At 45.4% G+C, this 25,007-nt stretch overlaps 1 protein-coding gene and 1 non-coding gene across 2 annotated transcripts; one reads left to right on the top strand and one right to left on the bottom strand.

The window, feature by feature from the left end:
* The first annotated feature begins 13,875 nt into the window (after window positions 1-13,875).
* On the top strand, window positions 13,876-21,561 carry LOC118895648 (low affinity immunoglobulin gamma Fc region receptor III-like). The gene is made up of 5 exons (XM_036853038.1): window positions 13,876-14,001; window positions 14,685-14,705; window positions 15,060-15,314; window positions 17,991-18,245; window positions 19,954-21,561. Exons 1-5 carry the CDS (start codon window positions 13,962-13,964, stop codon window positions 20,142-20,144), a joined length of 762 nt encoding a protein of 253 aa, XP_036708933.1. The 5' UTR covers window positions 13,876-13,961; the 3' UTR covers window positions 20,145-21,561.
* A 1,871-nt stretch (window positions 21,562-23,432) lies between these two features.
* On the bottom strand, window positions 23,433-23,506 carry TRNAN-GUU. Its single transcript has one exon. It is a non-coding gene; the product is annotated as a tRNA-Asn (tRNA).
* Window positions 23,507-25,007: the final 1,501 nt, after the last annotated feature.

Here is a 25,007-nt window from a genome sequence, read left to right as displayed (position 1 = left end):
GCCTAATGAGTCTGTGTTTTAGGAATCTGCTGAGCAGCAGTTGGATTCCCCTCAGGGCCTCAGGCTTTAAAGGACAAGGATATTGTCTCTTCCAGGGGTATTTTCCCCAGGTTTAACCTTATTTTTATAGGGGGAACACATTTTGCCCTTCCTGGCACCGAGGTATCCCAAACTGTAGGATCTACCTGTTCTCTAATTCCTTGGGGGATGTCTTGGGGAATATTTTGATGCCCAACAGGTGGGTCATCTGGGGCTACTAATAGACACATTCTCTGTTTGAATTATTTACCTCCTTGGACTTCACCCTGTCCTAAGAATATAGTAGCTCCTAATTTATTTAACAAATCTCTCCCCAGGAAAGGGACAGGGCATTCTGGCATATACAAAAAGGAGTGAGTAATAATAATGGACCTGATTCTGCAGGCAAGGAGAGACGTAAATCGCCTTACCTTTGGCTGTCCATCAACCCCTGTCACAGTACAGTCACGGTCGGAGAGGGGGCAGGCTGGCCAAGTCAGAACAGAGCAGGCGTCTCCAGTGTCTACAAGAAATTCAGTTCTCCTACCTGCCACATCAAGGGTGACCCGAGGCTCCGCTGGAGTCATGAGGATGGATCGAGTGGGATCTGGAGGCTGGCAGGCGCTCAGGCCTTATCAGTCAGCGTGCGGGCATCTCTCATCCGAGAGATCCGCAAGGAACTGGGACCTGCTGGGGTTGCCCCTCGGGCATCCCGCAGGAGGGTGCTCAGGACATTCCCCCTTCCAGTGCCCCCCTTCTGATAAAAGTCACACTGGTTCGGGCCAGGCAGCTTCTTGGTGGTCTGTCCAGCCTTCTCAGCCCTCCAGGGTCCCCTCGAGGTGGTGGGTGAATCAGAGCAGCCAAAAGCTGCATTTTATTAGCCTCTTATCCTTATTGGTCACCTCCATTAAGCCTCAGTTGTTATAGACCATGAAGGCCTGCTCTACCAAGGTTGACAATGGGGTTTGGGGCCCAGCCTCAAGCTTTTGCAATTTTCTCCAGATATCAGGAGTAGCCTGGGTGATAAAATGCATGGCCAATAATGTCCTCCCTTCTGTGGACTTAGGGTCTGTATTGGTGTACTTCCTGAATGCCTCTGTCACCCGGCTCAGGAAGACTGCCGGGTCTTCATCTTTTTCCTCTCGGACCTTATCATAATTTACAGGCTTCACCATACACCTTTTCATTCCTTCTGACAGACAAGTAATATAATGTCTCATCCTAGCCTGGCCTACACATTCTTCATAGTCCCAGTGTGGGTCATGTTCTGGGACTGCATCCCCACCCGATAAATTTGGTGGTGTGGATTGGCGGCCAGCAGGCCATCTGCGTGTTCCCTGGCCTTTCTCAGTATACGCTCCTTTTCATCCAGGGTGCAGCAGTGGGCCAGAATATCCGTGATGTCCTGCCAGGTGAGAGAGAATGTCAACCCCAACGTGATAAATTCATCCCGAAACTTGTCAGGGTTCTCTGAGAACCTGCCAAACCTCTCCTTACAGATTAACCCAATTTGTTTAGGATCTCTCTTTGGGATGTTCCAGGGGTCCCCTGAAGCGCCCCAAAGTTAACTGGAAGTCAAGAGAATTTCAATTAGAATTAGATATTTGGGAAGTCTGCCAAAAACTTGAAAAACTTTTAAAACACCTGGTCAGAAAGAGTCGCAGGTCGCTGTGAAACCATTATTCCTTGAGCTAAGGTGGGAAAAAAAATATCAAAAGTAAACACAGATCACTTAAAGGCAGAGAAACTCACACAATCTGATATCAAAAGGAGTATTCCAGGAAAACTTTGTTCTCTTATGAGAGAGGAAAACCAAATCCAGTCCTGTATCAGCCTACTCTTAATAAAATCCATTTACCTAATTAAATTTAATGCAACCTTAGAAGACTCTGACTACATACAAAATTCTTTTCTCAATGTTCCCCTTCCGCAAACCTTCTATAACTTTCTGTACCCATATTTTGTCCCGTATTCTTTCCATTCAGAAATAACCAGCTCAGACTTCCCTACTGGTGCAGCGGTTAAGAATCCACCTGCCAATGCAGGGGACCCGGGTTCGAGCCCTGGTCCGGGAAGATCCCACATGCCACGGAGCAAATAAGCCCGTGAGCCACAACTACTGAACCTGCGCTCTGGAGCCTGCGAGCCACAACTACTGAGCCTGCATGCCACAACTACTGAAGCCCGTGCGCCTAGAGCCTGCCCTCCGCAACAAGAGAAGCCACCGCAGTGAGAGTCCCGCTCACCACAACGAAAAGTAGCCCCTGCTCGCCGCTACTAGAGGAAGCCTGCATGCAGCAACGAAGACCCAACACAGCCAGTAAATAAATGGATAAATAAAAATTTTTTAAAAAAGAAAAACTTAAAAGACACAAACAAGAAGTTTTCAAAATAAAGGGGACGGGGGTGCAGGTGTGAGGACCAAGGGAGAGGTAAAGGGAGGAGGGACAGAAAAGACTGAAAAAGAGAAAAGAGACAGAAAGAGAGAGATTGCCTTTTCAACCTGCCCCCTGCTGGTGTCTCTTCAGGCACCAACCTCCGCGCTTCGAGAAAGGGCCAGTGAAGGAGGCAGCACCCTGTCCACTGCCCACCGGGGTGATCAAGCCCAGAAACCAGCCAGTTTTACGTCGTCTGCAGGACTGCAACCCACAGGGGGGACTCTCACCCATGTATACAATTTGTACGTTGTCTTGTACGAGATGGATGGGCACCTGGGCCAGACAGCTGGTGTTTGTCACATGGAGTAAAACTGAAGCTTTGTTCTCACCCAGACACTCCAAGGACAAAGCCAGTGGCAGAGCTGAGCTCTGCTGAAGTAAAGAGATAAGGTGCCCACTCCTGAGGTCAAGAAAAACCTCCCTGTCTACACATGCGCAGGAAGGCTCCTTGGGGGTCAAAAATGGAGGGGGGCACCACCCCATAATAAGTGTGGACATGCACCCACACACCTCTGGGGTGGGATCCATCTTAGCAAAAAGTTGCGCACGCATGTTGGGGAGGGTCCTGGGACCAGTCAGGTGTGAAAAAAGAAATGAGATAATTGGCCAAAGGTAAATGGAGACCCGGAAGAACTGTCCTATACAAGGGATTTAAATCACCTCTTTACTGCCCCTCTCCTCATTAGCGAGGACGCCCATACCCTTTCTCTCTGGGCGTGTTATTTCTGCCTTGCTTCTGTCTTAGATAAACAACCTGCTTCTCTGTGTGCTCTCCCCATTCCTTGTGCTGTGCCCTTAATAATAAACTTTGTACCTGTTTTAACAGTTTTTGCCTCCTTGAAACATTCTTGCTTTCAAATTGGGGAAAGAGCTAGGGCCACTTCACTTCTAACCTCTAGCCCCTGGTGGCCTAGCAGTTAGGATTCCTGGTTTTCATCCAGGCTACTCAGGTTCAATTCCTGGGCAGGGAACTAAGATCTCTCTTCAGGACCGCTCACCGATGTCCCTCTGAGATCAGTCTGTGGGTCCCCAACCCACAGACGGGACTCTCACCCACGCGTACCCCAGTATATAGAAATCTGCCACTTCAGCCCGTTCTCAATGGGACTTCTCTTGGCGGCAGGAAAATAAAGGGGAGAATATTGGGACAATCGGACTTCCAGCCAGTACACGAGATGAGGTTTGAACCTCTATCACGCTCATAAATCTCCGGTCAGGGAGAGGCCGCTGGACCGAGGTCTGCATGGTATGAGGCAAGCCTCTCCCACCTCTGCTTGTCACCCATTGCTGGTCAGAGGGAGCATGGTCTCACAAGCTGAGAGGAGTGACACTGTAGCTGTCCTATGTCCACTCTCTCAGAAGGATAGGACAGAAGTAAGAGAGGACAGAGGGAGGAGAGGACAGAGAGAGAAGTAGAGAGATATCAGGAGAGGGAAAAGGGAAAATGGTGAGGGGGGAAAAAGGACAAAGGGGAGGGGGAGAGCGTTGCCTGAATGAGGGTACTGAGGCCCCTAGGGGCCAGGAAGGCAGACTTACCAAATGCGGTGACGCTGAAACAAGAGGTTCAGGTGGCCACTTGTCACCCACCGGGAAGCTGTGTTCGTGGTCCTGGAGGGGCCCAGATCCTCTCCCCAGAAGGGGACAAGCCCCCGTTGCGTGCCACAAAATATGTTACCAACCAGGGTTCTTGACCTTTCGCAATCAATAGAAATTGACTAGAGGCCAGACAAGAAATCCAGGCAAGGCTTTGTTGGGGCCCCTGCCGCATGCAGGGCGTAGCGGGAACAAACAACAGGTTCCCTTGCTTGTTCACTCCCTGAGGGAGGAGGCAAGCTTGTTCCTTATGTGGGGTGAGGGTAGGGGTGTGTCCAGGGGGTCGGAACAGAGGGGTGGCTTAGGTGTTTTGCCCACCTCTTAGGTGGGGTTGTGTGCAGGGAGCATGCTCAGTACCCTGTTTTTGCTCCAAGCTCTTCAGAAGTTGCAGTTGGGTTTTTTGGTCTCTTTGTATCTTTTGGGTCCAGAATTTGTGCCAACTGTGCAGGCACACAGTTATTTTTAGTCCCATACAGTTTCTTTGTATTTTGTTGCTTGAGGAGAGGTGTGTCCAGGTGCAAGCCTTGCAGCACTGCAGCAAAGGGTCCCAGGTCCCAGCCTGTCTCACAGTGGTTAGGACTCCAAGCATTCACTGCCAGGGCCCGGGTTCAATCCCTGGTCTAGGAACTAAGATTCCACAAGCTGCACGGCCAAAAAAAAAAAGTGAAACTATTGAGTGGTGTGTGCATTTGTGTGCCTATGTGTATGTGGAATAGTTGTAAAAAAGCAAGTTGCAGAATAATGATGTGATATGTAAACAACAACAACAAAAATGAACAAAACATAAATATGTAAGGGTAGATGTGTGTTTACATGAATATGAATGCATAGGGAAAGTTCTGGAAGGACAACAAATTTATCAGTGGTTATCCTTGAAGAGGGGAGTGAAATTGGGGGAGAGAGGTATCATGTCATTTTTACTTTATTTACTTCTGAATTAGAAGAATATAGAAACAGAAAGAATATATTATAGATAATGTGTGTATTTTCCCAAAGAATTGTTTAAAGCACCAACACAAAATACAGGTGAGAGGAACAAGGACTGAATCTCTAGGAATGGTTCTGAGTTCTGCTCACATTCCCACTGATGAAGGGATAGCACTAATGAAAAACCAAAACAAAACAGTATCTCTGGGCTTCCCTGGTGGCGCAGTGGTTGAGAATCTGCCTGCTAATGCAGGGGACACGGGTTCGAGCCCTGGGCTGGGAAGATCCCACATGCCACGGAGCAACGAAGTCCATGCACCACAACTACTGAGCCTGTGCATCTGGAGCTTGTGCTCCGCAACAAGAGAGGCCGCGATAGTGAGAGGCCCGCGCACCGCGATGAAGAGTGGCCCCCGCTTGCCGCAACTAGAGAAAGCCCTTGCACAGAAATGAAGACCCAACACAGCCAAAAATAAATAAATAAATAAATAAGTAATAAAAATAAAGGAATTCCTTTAAAAAAAAAAAAAACAGTATTTCCATTTCCCTTTCAAAATTAAGGTTTCTTTTCAGCGTCACTTTTATTTTTCTAGTAGATTTATCTGGTTTGCATGGAAGAGAAAGCATGAGTTCAATTTTTATAATTAACTTTTAAATCTTAGAGCTATTAATTTGCTAGCTCTGTTAGAAAATTCTCTGGGCTCTCAAAAATAGCCCAATGGCCTTCATTAGGATTTTCAAAAGACAAAGTTTACTACTTTTGATACTGGAAAAGCTTTATCAAAAGTCCAGGCTCCTGTTCAGTTCATCCAAAAGAATTTGGGCAAGGAACACATAACACAAAGAAAAACACTGAGGAGCAAAGAGAACAAAGAAGCAGTTTATTTAGGGCAGAAGCGAAAGTTACACACTCGGAGAAGAAGGGGGTGTGGGCGTCCTCCCAAGTGAGGCCGGCCCCGCAGAATTTTTGATCTCCTTTTTAATCTTATTTTTAGGCTTTTGAATGGGTGGGGGTCTTTTTGATTAGCGGTGGAACATTCATTGAGGGGAGGGTTGAAGTGTGGCCTGGGTGCACCAGGTTGCATCAGCTCCTGGTCCTGTGCACTTGTCTCCTGAAGCCACCGTACATGCACTCTAAGAGTTGTTTTCCCTTTAGTTTTTCCATCCTAGGCGAGTGAGCCCCACAGGTGGAAGCTCCTACAGGGCCATTGGGCAACCTGTGCATTTTTTTTGCACGTGCTCCTCGGTTTTCATGGTGAGAGTTTCTCGTTCAGATGCTACAATGTTCCTGTTTTAGAAGTCATTCCTCCATGCATCATGGCCTCATTAAGTGCAAAACAAGAAAGTGTCTTTGCCTTCTCCCTAATGCGCATACATGAGGAGGCTGGCCTTGGGCTCGGCCCTGTCTTTCCTGCCTCGCTTTCTGCAATGCCTAGAAATTACAAGTGGAAGCCAGTGTCCAAAATGATAGAATATTAAAATGGAAAGAACTACACATACTCTAGCTCAATTACCTCACTTACAGATGAGGAAATAGAACTTTAGGAAAGAGAAGTGGCTTGACAGCTAGCCTCTGTCAGACTGAAACCAAAACCTGGATTTCCTTCCTCCTCAATCAGTATCTTTACCATAACACATCACCAACTTAAAATTCTGCAAGTTTGGGAGGAGTGTAAGTGTGTTCTGATGTGAGATAACAAGGTAGGGCATTTGCGTATAACATCGAATTCCTGTAAAGCTCTTACACGTCAATAGGCTATATTATTTCAGTGACCACTGCTAAAGTACAGGCTGTGGTTTAAGGTTACACCACAAAACCTATTTCAGTTCCTTGCAGTTTTCTTCCCTTGTGCCTATCTGTCTCTTCCTATTTTTGGAGTTGTTCTCTCATCTCGACTACCTCTATGTGTTTCTACATTCATATCTGTTTCCAGACCTCTGTGTGTGTGTCTTATTCTGTGTGCATTTTCCATCTATGAGATTCAGTGTCTGTGAACCTGGGTGTCTTTCTTAGTATTTTTTACTTTCTGAGCGCCTTTGTCTTTTTCAGTTTTCCCCCTTTTTTGTATGAAAAAGCCTACAGATGATACTAGTCCCTAGCTGTTTGATTCTTCCCAGGCCCCAGATATTGTGGAGCAGATTTAAGCCATCCCTACCATGCCCTGTCTGAATTCCTGACCCACAGAATCCATGAGAACAATAAAATAGTTATTTTGCACCATAATGATTATTATTTTAAATTTTGGGATGGTTTGTTACACAGCAATCGATAGCTGGAATTCTCGTCCTGGGCTATACCAAAGACGACCAGGCCAGCCTGCCTCGCACATTCCCTCTCCTGACTCTGTGTCTTGGATGACTTCACTGAACTTCTACCTGCCTTCATTCTAGTATTTCCGCAATCCAATTGCACTGCTTTGGAGGTTCTACAGGTGGCATAATCTACCTGCATTCCTGCTCAGGACTGCTCTCGGCAAGCTAGTCAGAGAGCCGTTGGCCTGAATACTACTGAAGAAAAGTTACCAACACTGAGGATTGGCCTAGCTACAAATCCATAAACTTCAACCTCTGCTGGGCCCTTGGCATTGCTTGGCAACCCTTTTACATGCAAACTGTCAGCTCCCTCTCCTATTCACCATAATGGTCATTCTAAACCTTCTCTGGTATCCTTAAGCACCCTACTATCATCACCTTCACCCCCTCTTTCTCAACAGATGACCGACTCCTTACCTAAGAAAATCAAGGCTATCAGATATAAACTACTTTAACATTCTTACTCAATATCTGAAAATAGATTTGCATATGCATCTTTCTCACCTCCTGCTTTTAGCTCAGAGGGAGAGGTGTTCCACACCCAGTTCAGAGCCAACTCTCCACCCATGTTCTATTCTCATGTCTTTAGGATCTACACTTGCTTCATCAGGTATTCCCTCCTTATCATACATCCAACTTCTCCCACTCTGCTGACTTCTTCCCAAAGACCCGTAAACAAGTTCAAATCTTTACTTAAAACAAAATCTCCCTTTTTTTCCTTGACCCCGTCTAGTTACTATCTTCTTTTTTTTTATTTAATTTATTTATTTTTGGCTGTGTTGGGTTTTCGTTGCTGCACGCAGGCTTTCTCTAGTTGCGGTGAGCAGGGCCTACTCTTTGTTGTGGTGTGCAGGCTTCTCATTGCAGTGGCTTCTCTTGTTGCCGAGCACAGGCTGTAGGCACGCGGGCTTCAGTAGTTGTGGCGCACGGGCTTAATTGCTCCACGGAATGTGAGATCTTCCTGGACCAGGGCTCGAACCTGTGTGCCCTGCATTGGCAGGTGGATTCTTAGCCACTGTGCCAACAGGGAAGTTCGTAAGTACCATCTTCTAATTCTCCTTTCTTACTGTATCACTCAGGGCTCTTGATAATAAGCAATTGTATCAGATTCTGGATATATTCAGTTTAAAGAAAGGAATTTATCGTGGGGTGGAAGCTGGAGGTAGATCAGCCTATCCCACTGTTATGGTGAATGGGACCCAACCATCTCCCTCTCTTCCAAGTGAATCTCCCTTATAAGTGAATAAGTCTCACTTATTCAGAATTCAACATCCCAGAAAAGACAAACTGGCCAAGCCAAATCACATGCCTGCTCTTTGACTTTCTGTATTAGTCAACTCAGGCTGCCATAACAAAGTACCACAGACTGGGGAGCTTAAACCACAGAAATTTATTTTCCCACAGTTCTGGGTGCTAGAAATCAGAGATCAAGGTGTTGTCAGGGTTTTATTTTCCTGTGGCCTCTCTCCTTGGCTTATAGATAGCCATCTTTTTTTTTTTCTAATATTTATTTACTTATTTATTTTTGGCTTCATCGGGTCTTAGTTGTGGCACACAGGATCTTTCGTTGCAGCGCACGGGCTCTGTAGTTGCGGCACTCAGGTGCTCTAGTTGTGGCACGCTGGCTTAGTTGCCCTGCAGCATGTAGGATCTTAGTTCCCTGACCAGGGATTGAACCAGCGTCCCTTGCATTGCAAGATGGATTCTTAACCAGTGGACCACCAGGGAAGTCCTGATAGCCATCTTCTTTTTTTTTTTGGCTGCATTGGGTCTTCGTTGCTGCACGTGGGCTTCTCTAGTTGCGGCGAGCAGGGGCTACTCTTTGTTGCAGTACGCGGGCTTCTTATTGTGGTGGCTTCTCTTGTTGTAGAGCACGGGCTCTAAGCACACGGGCTTCAGTAGTTGTGGCATGTGGGCTCAGTAGTTGTGGCTCGCGGGCTCTAGAGCAGGCTCAGTAGTTGTGGTGCACGGGCTTAGTTGCTCTGCGGCATGTGGGATCTTCCCCGACCAGGGCTCGAACCCATGTCCGCTGCATTGGGAGGCGGATTCTTAACCACTGCGCCACCAGGGAAGCCCGCGATAGCCATCTTCTTGTGTCTTCACATGGTCTTCCTTCTGTGCATGTCTGTGTCCTAATCTCCTCTTCTTATAACTGTACCAGTCATACTGGGTTAGGGTCCACCATAATGACCTCATTTTAACTTTAAAGTCCCTATCTCAAAATATGGCCACATTCTGAGGTACTGGGGATTAGGACTTCAACATATAAATTTAGGGGAGACACAATTTAGCCCATAACACGAGCCCAAGGTGACGGTAGGGGAGATCGGACTCCTTTGGCTTCTGTAGTAAAAAGCAATCACCACTTTCTATTGACTACTCACAGTGGGGGCTTCCTCCAGGGATACTGAGGTGCTGACAAGAAGGCGGAGGGGAGTGGATCCGCTCTGTTATGCTTTCTCTGTTATGAAAGCATAACAGAGATTCTTAAAAGGAGTAGTAACTCACTAAAACACTATTTCATTTCTACTCAATCTTCAACCAAAAGTTATCAAGCTCCTGTCCCCCAACCCCAGCCCCTGACATTGCTCAGGCAAAGGTCATGAATTGTTCCCAGATTGCCACATTGAAAGAACTCTTTCTTGAACTTTTCTACAGAATTTTATACTGTTAACTTCTCCCTCCTTGAAGATTCGTCCTCCCTGGGCTGTCCTGTTCTCCTCACTTCTTTAGCCCCTCCTACCCAATCTCCTTTGTCAGCTATTCTTCCTTCATACACCCTGTCAAAGTTGCTGAGTGTCAAGTTTCTGTCATTGGCCCTCTCTTCTCCCCCTCCCCACCTCTCCCCTCATTTCCCCTTCCTTTCCCTCACTGTTCCCCTTTTTTCTCACTCAATACTCATAATCAGAGAGATGATATTTATACTTCATCTTAACCTAGGATCTTTGGATGGGCTTCACATGGAGCGTCTTAAATTATAGGGAAAATGATGTGTATGTGTGCATTTTTTCTTGGGAGAGGGCCTAAAGCTTTTATCAAAAGTTTAAAACATCAACCATGTTGGTGCCTCCTAAATCTTCTTTTGTCCAAACCTTCGGAGTTCCAGAGCCATATGTTCAACTGCCTACTTGGCATCTCCACCTAAAATCACCACCAACCTCCAACTCAGTGTCAGAAGCTGAGATCATTATCTCCCTCTCCCAAAGTCTGCTCCTCTTCCTCTATTTCTTATGTCCAGGAAATGTGTCACCATCCTCCTGATCACCCAAATCAGAAAGTTGAGCATCACCTAGCCCCTCCTTCTCCATCATTCCTCATTGCCAATCACTCAGCCAGATCCCGTCCGTTCTACTTTCTTAACATCTCTCCTAGACGCTTCCATTGCATTTTCACTTTTTTATCAGAGAATCTCCTATCTTTCAGCTAAACTGTTAAAATAACTTCCCAAATTTTCCCTCCGCCTTCAATCTTTCTCCCCTCCAACCTGTTTCTTGGACTGTGTCATTCCCCAGCTTAAAACCTTGATGATCAGTTTTACATTTTATAAAAACTACTGTGATAGCAGTTCCAGAACGTACAAGTTGTTCACCGTGACATACCAAGTCCTTTATGATCACCCAATAAATATTAATTGAATGACTGGTCTGTTCCAGGCACTGTGCAATATGCTGGGGATACAATGATGAACAAGAGGAACAGATGCCCTGCCCTCAAAGAACTTACAGTCCACAAATGTGATGAGTACTACAAAGGAGAAGCACAAGCTCCTGAAGGAGTACAGGGGATGGGAGTGTCACAACTTAAGTCAGAAAACGAGAGAAGGCCTCAACCTCCTGTGTTGCACTTCTGATAGTCATCAACCGGTATGGTTCCAGACATGGAACCAACAACTTTATATGCATTATTTCATTTAAACCTCACAACAACTCCTTGGGCTTAGTACCATTTTTGTTAGCCCAAGTTTAGAGATATGGAAACTGAGACCTCGACAGGTTAAATAAGCGGTGGAGTTGGAATTCCATCCCACACTCACCTGAAACACAGCCCTCTTAACCCTTTAAGAGCCTGTGCTTCTCCTTTGTAGTACTCACGAATCCTGTGGCGCTATACCCAGCTCTGTAAACACGCCAGCCTATTTCACTCCAAGTCTCTGCTGATGCTTCTCCTTTTGCCTGAAGTGACTATTTCCCTCAAAAGCCTTACCGCTGAACACATAATTATCTTCTGTGATCCAATTAAAGTGTTCTCTCTTCCACGTGGACTCCTCCCCCAGACAGAATTAGCCACTGGCTTCTTTGTGCATACACAGAATTTCAGAAATACTCTCATAGTCTCTAAAGCACTTCAGATGCTCATCTGGTAGTCTCGCCTTAAGAAACTATAAATCCCAGGGGATGATACCTGATGAACTCTGTAATCTCAGAACCTTGTGCTGTGGCTGTCATTTAAACATTAGGGAAGAGAAGAAGGGAGGGAGTAAAGAAAAGGATGAGGGAGAAAAGAAAAAGCAAGCGTGAAGACAAACACTCCAGCAATAAAATATGCCAGGACCATCTGTCCTTCTTTTAAAAATTTGCATTTTACCTATCACTGTAAAATTAAGCCATACCACCCCGACACACTCAATTGGAGGATTGTTCAGGAAAACCTGCAGAACGTTTCCCATTCTTCTGCTGTCCTCCTGTGCTCTCCCTCCTCTCCTTCCTGTCTAGCCCATCCTCTCGGCAGCTGACAATTCCTCCCTCCATTTGAAGGCCACACACAGAAAACGAGTCAACAAGAAAATAAAACCTCAAAGAAGGAAAACTAAAGCGAATGCCTTGCACCACATCATGTTGCAGAAAGCCACTTCAGTGACAATGAACAACAGAGAGCGCTGAGGCGTAGTCACCTTTCACCTCAGAAACCACAGAAAGCCCCGAAGGCACTCTTTCTGTTTTAGGTTTCCCAGATAAGCATCTGAAGTACCATGTCATGGAGCCTGAAGCTTTCAGATACTAGTCTGGATTTTGGAAGATGTAAACAAATCCCTTAAGAGAGAGCACTAGGGCTTCCCTGGTGGCGCAGTGGTTAAAAATCCGCCTGCCAATGCAGGGCACACGGGTTCCAGCCCTGGTCTGGGAAGATCGCACATGCCGCGGAGCAACGAAGTCCATGCACCACGACTACTGAGCCTGCGCAGCTGGAGCCTGTGCTCTGCACCAAGAGAGGCCGCGATACTGAGAGGCCCGCGCACCGCGATAAAGAGTGGCCCCCGCTTGCCACAATTAGAGAAAGCCCTCGCACAGAAACGAAGACCCAACACAGACAAAAATGAATAAAGAAAGAAAGAAAGAAGCTTTCATTTAAAAAAAAAAAAAAAGAGGGAGCACTAGAATGTCCATCTTAGTCAGACATCTAATCCAAGGGCCTGTGGGGGAGGGTTGCTGCGGGAACATGTTGGGGGCGGGGAGGATGGGAATGGTGGAGGATCAATTAACTCTACTCAGGAGCAAAACAAAACAGAAATCAAAACCTGTGAAGCAGTTTTTATATGACTCTGGAGTAGAAAGGGGCATGAGTCCAAAGCGGTGGTCAGCAGGCACTTGTGCCAGCCCCTGCCTCCACTCTACCCCTGCCAAACATCACTGGCTCACTTCTGTCTGCTGCTCACCTCCTGGGCTTTTCCAAGGCTTTTCCAAGTGAGACCTGCCCCAGATGTCCAGGAATCTGCTGGGGGCGTGATATGGCCCAGCAGAGCCATTTGATTTCCTGTCTGAGACCTGGACTGAAGTGAGAGCAAACAAAGTAGGGGTGAGGGTGGGGGAGGGTATGGGGGTGTATGCGTTGGCAGGAGGGATGTTGAGAAAAAAGGAGAAGAGGTTAGCAACCTTACCACTTCCTAACCACTGCGCCTACACTTTTTCTGGTAAGAAGCCCTGGAACCCAGGCTGCTAGGCTCACAGACCAGCCGAGGCCCAGTGGGTCCCTGAGGGGCCCAAGCTAACCTGAACTACTGTGGCCCAGCACAGCCCTAATAACACTGGGGTGAAGGTAAAATGCTCTGGTCCTGGCTTCACCCTGCCCCCTTCCCCCCCACCCCGTTTCCACCTTTTCTGTGTTCCTTCCAACCCTTCAGTGGTAACTCCTCCTCCCAGAGCCCATTTCTCTCCCACTGCCTGTGTTTCTTTTAATAGAGGATGCAAATCTCATGATGGAATTCACACTAAGGAGTTAGTAAGAGATCCCAGAGGCATATGCATTTCCAATTTTGAAAGAAAATGTTGGTGGAGATAATAGTGGGGTGAGGGACACTTCTAATGATCTGATGATTTAAATGACTACTTTCTGTAGGCAGGCCCTGGCTGGGTGGAGATGGGTCTGGGCCAAGCAGGAGAGTGAGAAGTTTTGAGGTAGAACAAGAGACCCCCTCAGGGAATGTCCTCCTTATTGAGTCTCATTCCCAGGGTCCTGTTGTCCTGTTCGTGTCAGCGGGTGGATCCAAACCAGAGAAGTGGGGTTTCATTAGTCAGAGTTCAGATTCAGGAATCAAATGACGTTTCCAAAAAAGGAAACTGATGAGTAATAGGCTTGAGGGGTGGGGAGAAAGGCTGTTTACTTCCTCTCTTCAAGTCAACCAGGTCCCCTTAGGGCTCTGATATCTGTGGTGACTTGTCTACTCTAACGCACAGCATGTGGCAGCTGCTACCACCAACGGCTCTGCTGCTTCTAGGTAAGTCAGAATCACCCTGCCTGGGAGTTGAGCTCAAGATGCCCTGGGTTCAGCAGACATCCCTTTTCAGGCAGGGGATGAGACCCCTACCAAGGGATAGGACCCCTTACCATGTCTATGGATGTAGATTTAGCTTCTAGGACAAAGCTTCAAGCGTTAGAGATGTGGAGAATTGCTGGCCCTGATTTGTGCATAATCAGGAGATGAAGGGGGACGTGAGGTCTCCGTTACTTCACCCCTCTGGGTCTCAGTTTGTCTACCTATAAACTGAAGAGTATGGACGAGATGGTCCTGAAGGTCTGTCTCTTCCATTCTCACATTCCAGTGTTCCTCTCTAAGTCTTTTAATTTCCTCCCTTTCCAGGGGACTTGGGGTGAGCTTGTTTTTATGGCTTGATTCAGGGACATTCGATCTGTACCCTTAATCTGGGAGTTCGAACGGGGACCACAGAGTAAGGGAATGGTGTTGAAAACAGGGGTTTGGGTGGACAAGGGAGTAGGAGGCACAGGCGTTGGAGACCAGAGGACAGGCAATAGGAGAGCTATCCACTATATTTACCTTGATTCTTGGGGACACAGGCCTCCCAGAGCAGAGGTGGGCAGGGGAGTTTAAACTCACTCCACACTCCAGTCACCCTGATCTCTGCTGCTACTCAATATTCGTTTCACTCTTTTTTCTTACAGTTTCAGCTGGCACGCAGACTGGTGAGTTTGCTTCGTGGTCTTGGATGGGTCAAGTGAGGAAAGTAAATGTGCAATAGCCACAGGGTATTAGGAAATGTTCTTTGCATAGGAAATTGCTGATGTGGGGTTAGCAGGGGTAGTTCCCCCAACACAGTAGGGCTTGGCCCTATGCTTCTCTGGCCAATTTTGCTCAAGATAAAGGGAGACCAAGAAGGAGGCCAAGCCTCTCCAAGCCAATATGCTCAGACTGAGTGCTATGCTAAAGCTGAGTTGCCAACTCTCGGTTTGCAATGGGTTTTGAGCCTCCCTGGGAATGCCAGTGTAGGGCTGGCTCATTTCCCTGCCCTTATCTACATTCTCTTGACTCCTCGGCAGATCTCCCAAAGGCTGTGGTGCTCCTAGACCCTCAATGGGACCGGGTGCTCAAGGATGACCATGTGACTCTAAAGTGCCAGGGGGACTACCCTCTTGGAGACAATTCCACACAGTGGTGGCACAATGGGACGCTCATCTCAAACCAGGCCTCCAGCTACTTCATCACACGTGCCAAAGTTGAGGATAGTGGAGACTACAAGTGTCAGACAGGCCTCTCCACACTCAGCGACCCGGTGAAGCTAAAAGTCTACATTGGTGAGTAGGTGAAGGGGAAAAGGGAAATCACCAATAAATGGTAAAACAAGAGGCCCTGAAAGACTTGGGAAGCACCAGAAGATGATGTTCCTGGGGCTTAAAACTAAGATGAGATGATCTGTAGTCCTACTGAATTATATCAGAATTGTAGTCCTAGCTATAAGTAGGCCTTAGGTAAAAAGTCAGAGCCTGGCATATACTACAGGGCTGCTGCACTGCACAATTCCAGGAATCAACATTCACATAGAATACATACAGCATGAATGGTGTCATCTGAAGGTCAGGGCGTGACACTGATGCTCAATAATAGTTATTGAATAAATTAATGAATCCATTTTAGGACCTCAATCTCCTCACTCTCAGACACACAATGCCCTAAGCTACCCCGCAAGCCATCCCTAATTTACCATAATATCTATCTCTCTCTTCCCATCAATGCCACACTCAAAATATACACTTCAGCATAAATTTGGCCATGTGATATCTCTCCTAATAGAGATATATATACACATTCAGCCTGCATATTCATCATGGAATCAAAGTCTTTGTGTATTAACAGAATCCAGTCATTAATGCAAGTAGAAGAAGTATTTTGGAGGCAGAGATCTCTCCTGGTGTCCCTGAAATCACACCACATAGCCCGGTACCTGCAGCGTCACCTTGTAAGCCTGACTCTATTTTCATGGCTGCCCCATCTGTATAATGTATGTGAGTGGAACAAGTCTGGAGGGGAAGGAGGGCCTAATGAAGGTGGACCTGCAACAGAATTCCATGGAATCTGAAGCTGATTTTCTTGGCTTCTTTGCCTGACTGTGTCACTTAGCTGACATGGTTTTCAGTCTACAGAGCTACAAAGAGGAATGTCTATCATCTAGCTAGGTGAGAGATAGATGGCCAGCTATGACCAAATAAAATGGGGAATTACCAACAGGAAGCAATAGACAAATCTTATCTGGGAGTTATTAGTGTGTCTTAAACTTGGCTCTAGAAACTGACTTTAGAAGTCTAATCAGTGAGAACTGTTTTAAACTGTGACCAAGAGCATTAACTTCACCAGGCAAACTCCTGATCATTCTTTAGGACCCATTTCACTTATCTCCTTCTCTGAGAAGCTTTCCTTACTTTCTTTGGGCAGAATTTCTTTGCTCCATTCTCTTTGGTCCTTCAGTCCTTTGTTCGTAGCCTGTTGTAGCACTTATCACACTGTATTGTAATTATTTCTATGTCTAGATCACAGATTCTTTGATGTGTCTTAGTCATCTGGGTATCCCCAGTCTGCACAACATAGTAAGTGCTCAATAAAATATTAATTTAACGAATGTACATATGGACATTCACTGAGTCCATGACAGCCAGAATGGAACAAGAATGTTCCCCCCAAAGAAACCAGACCATATATACACATATATGATTACATAGGTAACCCCTGTTAATATTTAAGTCCAAGTTTTTTCTTTTTTTCTGAGCATACCTACTTTTTGTATTCTGTCTTTTTAACTTAACATTGTCTGATGAATGTTTTCTCATGTCATTTTAAAATTTCTCTGCAGTATCATTTTTAATTATTCAGGCCAACTTCCTGACCACAATTTCAAGTTCTCTGTGTGTGTGTTGAGCCTGGTTACTTGGCAAGGCAGTTGTGAAAAAAGTGTCTTGGTGACATAACCTTCTCTCTCTCAGAGGCTGTGCTCAGTAATGAAGATGGCCTTGCTGAGACGCTGTGGCCCTTCAGAAACCACCAATTACCATCAGCACTACCACGCATGCTTTTTTTTCCCCTCCGTGACTTTTTTTTTTTTTTTTAAGATTTAATTTAATTTTTTTCTTTTTTGGCTGCACGCAGGCTTTCTCTAGTTGTGGCAAGCGGAGGCTACTCTTTGTTGCAGTGCACGGACTTCTCATTGCAGTGGCTTCTCTTGTTGCGGAGCACGGACACTAGGCACGCGGGCTTCAGTAGTTGTGGCACCCGGGTTTCAGTAGTTGTGGCTTGCGGGCTCTAGAGCGCAGGCTCAGTAGTTGTGGCGCACGGGGTTAGTTGCTCCGCGGCATGTGGGGTCTTTCCGGACCAGGGATCAAACCCATATCCCCTGCATTGGCAGGCAGATTCTTACCCACTGCGCCACCCAGGAAGTACCCCCCTCCCTGACTTTTATATTGAGCTCTCCTTCATGATTTCTGCAGCCACTCCTGTGGCCACTCAGTAACCTTCTTCCTGACTGGCTGCAACAGTCTTCCAATATTCCTACAACTGTCCATTCCTTCTGAAGTCTACCTTTCCTTTAATTGGGCAAATCATCATTTTCTAATACAATTTTTACTCTTTGATCTAGAACTTACAATGGCTCCTTATTACCTGCCATAGCAAATCCAAGTGTAGCCATTAAGGACACTGTAAATTGCTTCTCACCTGCCTCATCACTGAGACCCTATGCTCTAACCTTATGTTTTGACCATGTGTGTGTCTCTCCCTCTCCACCATTAGACAAAAGTTCTTGGTGTGACTTGCGTTCTCTTGCAGGGCCCAGTTGGCTTTTTCCCAAAGAAAGCTACGTAAGGATGGCTCCCAGTCTGGCTTTCCATCATCCCCCAGGATCTGGGTAGTGAGCATCCCCTTCACAAGAGCTTTGCACTGAATGCTGAGGCCTCCTGGGCCTGTGTTCTCTTTGTGTCTTTCAGGCTGGCTGTTGCTCCAGACCCCTCGGTGGGTGGTCCAGGAGGGAGAGCCCATTCAGCTGAAGTGTCACAGTTGGAAGAATACTACTGTAGAAAAGGTTCAATTTTTCCAGAATGGCAAAGGCAAGAAGTTTTCTTATCAGAATTCTGACTTCTACATTCCAGAAGCAAAACTTGAACACAGTGGCTCCTACTTCTGCAGGGGGATTATCGGGAGGAAAAACGAGTCTTCAGAGGCTATGAACATCACTGTTCAAGGTAAGAGATGTGCAGAGCACATCTAAAGGGCCCAGAGCACCATGTTTGGGGACTCTGCATTCACACTGGGAAGATGAGTTGGGAGGAGATTGCTGACCATTCCACAGACTTCTTTACAAGGATCATTCACTCTGCAATGTGACAGCAGGTGCAGAAGTCACATTTCCTCCCCCATAAATATGCCTGTCCTTACTTAACCTCTTTCAAACTATATCCATAATGTTATCTGTCTCTATCATGCTGGCCCATCTTTACCTGTTCTCCTTTCCCCTCCAAGCCTCAAGTCATAGCCAAAAGCGAAGCTGGCAGTAGTGCCTCACTTTCTCACAGAAAGACCCATAACCTGTATTCTGGCTCTGCTGCTAATTAACCATGTAACTGTGGCCAGTTAAACTCTCTGAACGTCAGTTTCCACTTCTGTAACAAAGACATGCTGACATTTATTGGGCATCTTTCAACGTGCTGGACACTGTGCTGAGTGCTTCTTTACATGCAACTAGTCTGATGATCATAGTAACCCCTCACAACAACATTAAGAGATCGGTAATATTGACTCTACAGATGAAGTAACTGAGGTGGAAAAAAGGGAGGGGGGTAATTAATGTGTCTCCAAGGGCACACCAAAGATTCAAAGCCTGTATACTGAACCACTAGATAAAATGAAAGGATTGGACAGGCGCCAATGTCCTATGACAGAATTTTGAATTCCACTAAGTCACTTAGAAAACATCTCCAGTTTCTGTAGTACCATCCTCCAGGGTCAGAGATCCCCTGCCACGGTGCTCCTGGACTTCCTAATTTCACAAAACTTCCACCTGTAATCAGACTAAGAAGTTTGTTGTAAGCAATTTACATGTAGTAAGACAGCAAGATAGCCACACATCTTCTGAGATTTTAACAAAACAGTGCCATAATTTGTATAAAAAATAACTTCATCACAATTTAAATTGAAAATAAATACTCTCAAATAGAGAATGAGAAAGCAAATAATAAAGAAAATGGGGGCAAAATGCAAACAATTAGTAAATCTAGGTAAAGAATATATGAGAGTTATTTATACTTTACTGGTAACCTTTTTTTAAGTTTGAAATTAAATCAAAATTAAGAGTTAAAAAAATTGAGACTAAAAATCCACTCTAATGTTACCAGTTTGTAGACTACAGTGAGGAATGACTTTAAAATAACAATATTAAGGGCTAAGAGGTTGAGAACAAGCAAATTCTACCTCTTTCCATTTTGGGTTATTAGTTACTGAGCCGTGATAAAGAAATATTATCAATTTTCTGATGGTAAGTAGCAGATTTCAATGGTTCACTTTTTTTTTTTTTAGATTTCCTTTAGTGGGGTAAAAACAATGAGTACTATTTTGAGACACAAGAGAAAGTTACTGAATTAAGAAATAGTGTTCTCACACCAACTTCAACTTTGACTTCTTTCATAGTTTCACACAAAACCCAGCTACAACCTACCTTGCTCAACACTATGTCACATACCTCCAACAAACATGAAAACACTTTTGCTCAGGTAGCATTAAGACCCAGACTCAGTGGGAGGAAGCTATGGTTTTCCGCCAGACTCCCCCATATTCCTTAGAATCTGCCTCTTAGCAGGTGTCAGAAAGACTTTCCACCGATGACCTCACTGTTTATTCCAAATTTCTGCCTTAACAAATGTCATTTTATTCTCATCCCTCTGCTTCTCCTATTAGGTCAAGAAAGTCCACCATCCAGCTCGTCATTCTTTCCACCTTGGCACCAAATCACTTTCTTCCTGGTGATGGGACTCCTGTTTGCAGTGGACACGGGGCTGCATTTTTCTGTGAAGAGAGACCTTCGAAACTCAAAGGAGGACTGGAGGAATAGCAAAGTCACATGGACTCAGGGCCCTCAGGGCAAATGAGGGTAATAAAAGCAGCATCCCCATCCCATGGGGGTGATAAAAGAAGCATCTCTGAACCTCTTTCTAAATTCACAGCCCCACCATGCCCAACAGGCATCTCTGGGAGCAGCAGGAAAATTACACCTCAGACTCTAGGCTGAGGGTCCTTCACCCAACTCTGTTTTCTCTTGGTCTCCTACGGAAAGGAAGGGACTGTGATCTTCAGGGGCCAACAGTGAAGCCCCAGTAAGCAGCTGCATTACCAGGAATAGAAGTCTCAGAGCGACAATGGATGCTTTCTCTATTCTAACCATTCCGTCCCAGCAAAGCAACAATACAGACTCTTGATGATTACCCTTGATGTATGAATATTGTCCTTAAATAAATGGATATGTAAATAAGAGAATTCATGGTTGAGAACCAGCTGGATAGTAGTCTGCATCTGTTGCTGCAGGGCTGGCTGCCTTCAAGTCACCCTAAAACTCCTTCTAGACAGACTGCGGGTACGTCTGGGGGGTCTAGGGGAGACAGCAGAACCAATGAAGGGGGTGGCTAAGAAAGAGCAGGGTAGTCCAGGAAAGACCAGAGAAGACCGCCACCTGGGCTGTCTTCCTAGAATATGAGCCATGGTAGAGGTAAAAGAAAATCACAGAGGTGATGCAGAATAGAGTTTTTCAGGGGGGCCCATGTCAGAATTGGGATGGTCTGCAAGTATACGATGATCAACCCTCTTAATGTCATGAGTAGGAAATGGTCCAGGAAGGGGTGTAGGGGTTGGAGGATTTAGAAAAGAAAGCACAGAATAAAGCCATTGGAAGGAGAGCAACATTGCTGTCCCAGATTAAGCTCAGTGAACAGAGATACCTCCGCATCCAAACAGAGGAAGCATGAGAAGAAGTCAACCACAACTGCACAGGAAGGAATGGGTAGGAGGTGAGAATGCTTTTACTGGGCACAATAGTGAGAATTAGAGAGCAGTGGCAGGGACTATAAAACCAGCTTTTCCGTTTTAGTATCAAATTCACATATAGCTTTGATCACATCATCCTTTAAACAGATGTTGGATAACCAATATTAAATGTACTAAACTCTACTGAGTTAAATTATGAAACTTTGAAATCCCTCAGCATGTCAGTAACAATGGAGTAGAGGTGGAGAAGGCAATCACTGCTTATAGAAGAAAGCTTTAGCTATCTCTCTTTGTGTTTCAGAAGTTTTAAATAGAACCATTTCTTGATTTCAGCAAGGCATTTTACAAGATCCTGCTTCTACTGTCAGACAGAAGATGGAAAAACCATGGTAATAAAACAAGAATGAAAAAATCCTCTTTTCCTCCCATTGTCCAAAATTCTATCAGTGAAATGAAGCAGGACCCTATGGTCCTTGTCCCCCATGTCCTCTGCCTGCCTTTTGTCTGTGGAAAAACTTTAGCCAAAGACTAAGTTTAATCAGAGAAGTGAGAAAATGCAGAAACAAAGGAAAACAGTCAAAGGAGACCAAATTATAATAGTTTAGTCATTAAGCATAGTCAAGGACCTTTAGTTCTTTCTCAAAGGCTATAGATAATATTCTGAGCCATTTCCTGTGAGCTGTCTTATAGATACTGAAACCCCGACCAGGTGGAAAGAGTTAACTACATGATGTCCAGATTGTAGCCATGACAAAAGCTGCCACAATTCCAAGAATTGGCCTCAAGGAAATGGGAACAAACCGACCCTCAAACTGAAGACGAACTGTACTTAAAACAATCAAGATGACGCTGCTTAGACCACCCATGACCAATTTCAAGATGACTGTCAGAGCTGACTGTGCTGTTTCTGCATGTAGCCCCCCTCCCTCAGCCTATAAAATCTCTTGCCCACTGATTGTCAGTGAGGGGAGTCGGCCTTTGGACAGGGTCCACCCCTCCCCCCAGGTTGCCGGCATCCAAAATAAAGCAAACTTTCCTTTCCACCAACCTTGCCTCTTTACTAGCTTTTGAGTGGCGAGCAGCCCCACCCCACTTTCGGTTACACAGGGATCAGTTTGGGTTGATGAGGAACCCCTCTCGTCTCAGCAACCATCTCACCACAATTCATATGAATTAGTCAGCTTGCTAATTCACCAAATCTTGTTGGGACAACGGGGCAAAGGGAAAATTTCATAGGTGGTATTGGATAGGAGGATGAATGAGAATTAGAGGTAGTTTTAGAGCATGGGGCAGGAAAGAGCTAGGAAGGAGGTGGGGCCTGGGCAGAGGTATCTGGCCAGCCTAATTGTGTCAGTTATGAGCTTTATGCCAAGACAATTCAAGCTTGGTATAGGAATATTAGATGAGATTCAGACATCAGACAAGGCCATTTGGAAATGCTGAACATTCAGTTCACATTTATTTAGTATTTACAATGTGCCAAGCTTGAGTTGAGGTGCTGAAGATACCAAGATGAACGACCCAGGGTCATTCCCTGGAGGAACTTTCATTCTTAGTGAGAAAAAAAAAACCAAAACGTAAATAAAGAGAGAATGAAGAAAGGGCTGCAGAAAAGAGGCTTAATTTTTGGTGTTGTGTTGATGGATGACTAGGAGTTTGCCAGGCAAAAAGGAGAAACGCTGAAGGCCCATGGGCAAAGATTCAAAAGCCAGAGAAGGGGGTCAAGAAAGCAGTTTGGTTCTGTTCAATTCTGAAGAGTCAGTGAAGCAGAGGAGAGGGTTCAGGGGCCAGACTATGAAAGGCACTGCCTTCCAAGCTAAGGTTGTAGTCTACCCTGCAGGCCATTGAGGGATTTTAAACAGGTCTTTTCTAAAGAAAGCTTCTCTGGCAGCTACCTGGAGGCTGGAAAGGAGAGGACAGCTGAAGACAGGAAACTGCCTAGGCAGCTAGGTGGTTATTTCAGTAACCCAAGAGATAAGTAATGAGGAAGTAAATGTCAGCAGGCTGAAGAGGAAGATGGTTATTCCAATATTTAGAAGGTAGGTTCTCCAAATATTGGTAACCAGCAGGACGTAGCATGACTAAGGGCCCAGGGTCTGGAAACGCCCGTTTCACGAGTTAGGAAATACAAGTACAAAGGCAACGCAGGCAGAGGTTGGATAAAATATTTCAGTTTGAGATTATGAATACTCACTTCCTCTGGCTGGTAAGTATTTTTAAAGCGTCAGTTTCATGATGCAATTTTAGTAGAACCTTACTAGAGCAAGTAAAAATTGTATTGGTAGTTGCAACCTTAATTACGTGGACTCGAAACTGCTAGCAAAGCACGTGGTAGGCTGGACGCAGCCCGAGTGGAGTGACACTGTGATACGTCCCGGGGTTCAAAAGGGTGGAACTCCCGTCCCTGGGTGGGCTCGAACCACCAACCTTTCGGTTAACAGCCGAACGCGCTAACCGATTGCGCCACAGAGACGGACAGTAAGCCTTTTTATTACCAAGTCAGTTCACCGACGAATAACCCCGTAGTGTTCTCTGCGTCTTCAAAAAAATTCTGGTTGAGGCTGGCATAGGAACCGGTGGAGCCATCACGTTCCAGCGCACCAGGACAGTTAGTAGCCCCGAGAGAAGCAGGTCTTTTTCCCTAGCACCTACGCTAGCACCTGCTTAGATCTGGGACAGAACTCACTTTCTACCCGGAAGATGCTAAGAAAACGAGAGCAGCCGAGAACGAATGAACGAAGGGTCTTTGAGGAACCCAAAATGAATGCTCTCTGTGGGTTCACGAATTCACTTGGTTTTGCTCTGAGAAGTATATCAATATACTTTTTTGCTGATCTAGACAATTTATGCATTCATGTGTACGTGCGCGAGTCTTAACTTATAATAAGCTTATTATCGTGAAATTTTAAAATACTGCGTCACATGTCCAATCATGTCCGGCAAAATGTTATATCTAAGTAAGGGAGCGTAACATAACAAAATTAATCTTCAACCCCAGCTGTTTTGAAAGGTTTCTACTAGCATATTAGGCACCCAGACAGGACACAGGATTTATAAATGCCTGTAATTTAAGGACTTTCACTCTGACATAATCCACATCCAACTACCCGAGGCCCTTTATCCAACATAATCAACCTAGGGATCCTGGTCAGTGCTGGGCCTAATAAGTTTCTCCTCTTCTCTCCAGCTTAGAGAGAAGCTCCTCTCTTTGTTCTTGGGCCATTTAACAGCCACGGGCTTCGTGAATCACATCACCTCCACCCCAGGCATACCCAACCCGGCTACCACACTGGTTCCTCGCCGCACCCAAGCACACATAAGCAGCCATTTTCTCTGTTGCCCAAGCCCCAGGGCGCCTCTGAACCCTCCACATAGAACCTTCTTCTTCCTTCTGCACCGCCATCCTCTTAATTATTGGGTTCCAGTTTCGGTGCAGATCAAAGTTTTCAATGATTTCCAGTGAAATGAGAATACACACAAATATAGAGATGTATGTGCATAAATTATATATATGTATGTGTGTGTATCTCAGATAAGTTTGCTAAATGACCTCTAAGCTGGCATTGCTTTTTCACACTTTAAATTTTTGTTTTTAAATGTCCTTTCCTTTATAAAATGATGATGAGGATAGATGATAGTTGATGTGGCTGCGATTGTTTTATCAATTTCCTAACTTGGCAAAATAAAAAGTTGGCAACCCTATATTGGTCACCAGCATTTGGGGGAAATTTTTACTCCTCTGTGAAGTCCAAGTTTGGGACTCACTACTCTCATCTTCATCTCCTTTATTGGATTGGCTGCAAAAACTAAAAATAACTTTCAAGTTTATTCTAAATATACATATATTTCCTATGCTTCACTTTGCATGTACACATTACAGCAATCCAAAAGAAGGGGGAAGAAAGAGTCAAAGAAAAACTGAGGCAAAAAGAAAGTACAAAATGGGGTGGTAAATAAATCCAAAATATATCAGT

Source organism: Balaenoptera musculus, chromosome 1 (assembly GCF_009873245.2).
Source record: "Balaenoptera musculus isolate JJ_BM4_2016_0621 chromosome 1, mBalMus1.pri.v3, whole genome shotgun sequence".
NCBI lineage: Eukaryota > Metazoa > Chordata > Mammalia > Artiodactyla > Balaenopteridae > Balaenoptera > Balaenoptera musculus.
Note: the sequence above shows the minus strand (reverse complement) of the source record. Positions and strands in the feature narration are given on the sequence as shown.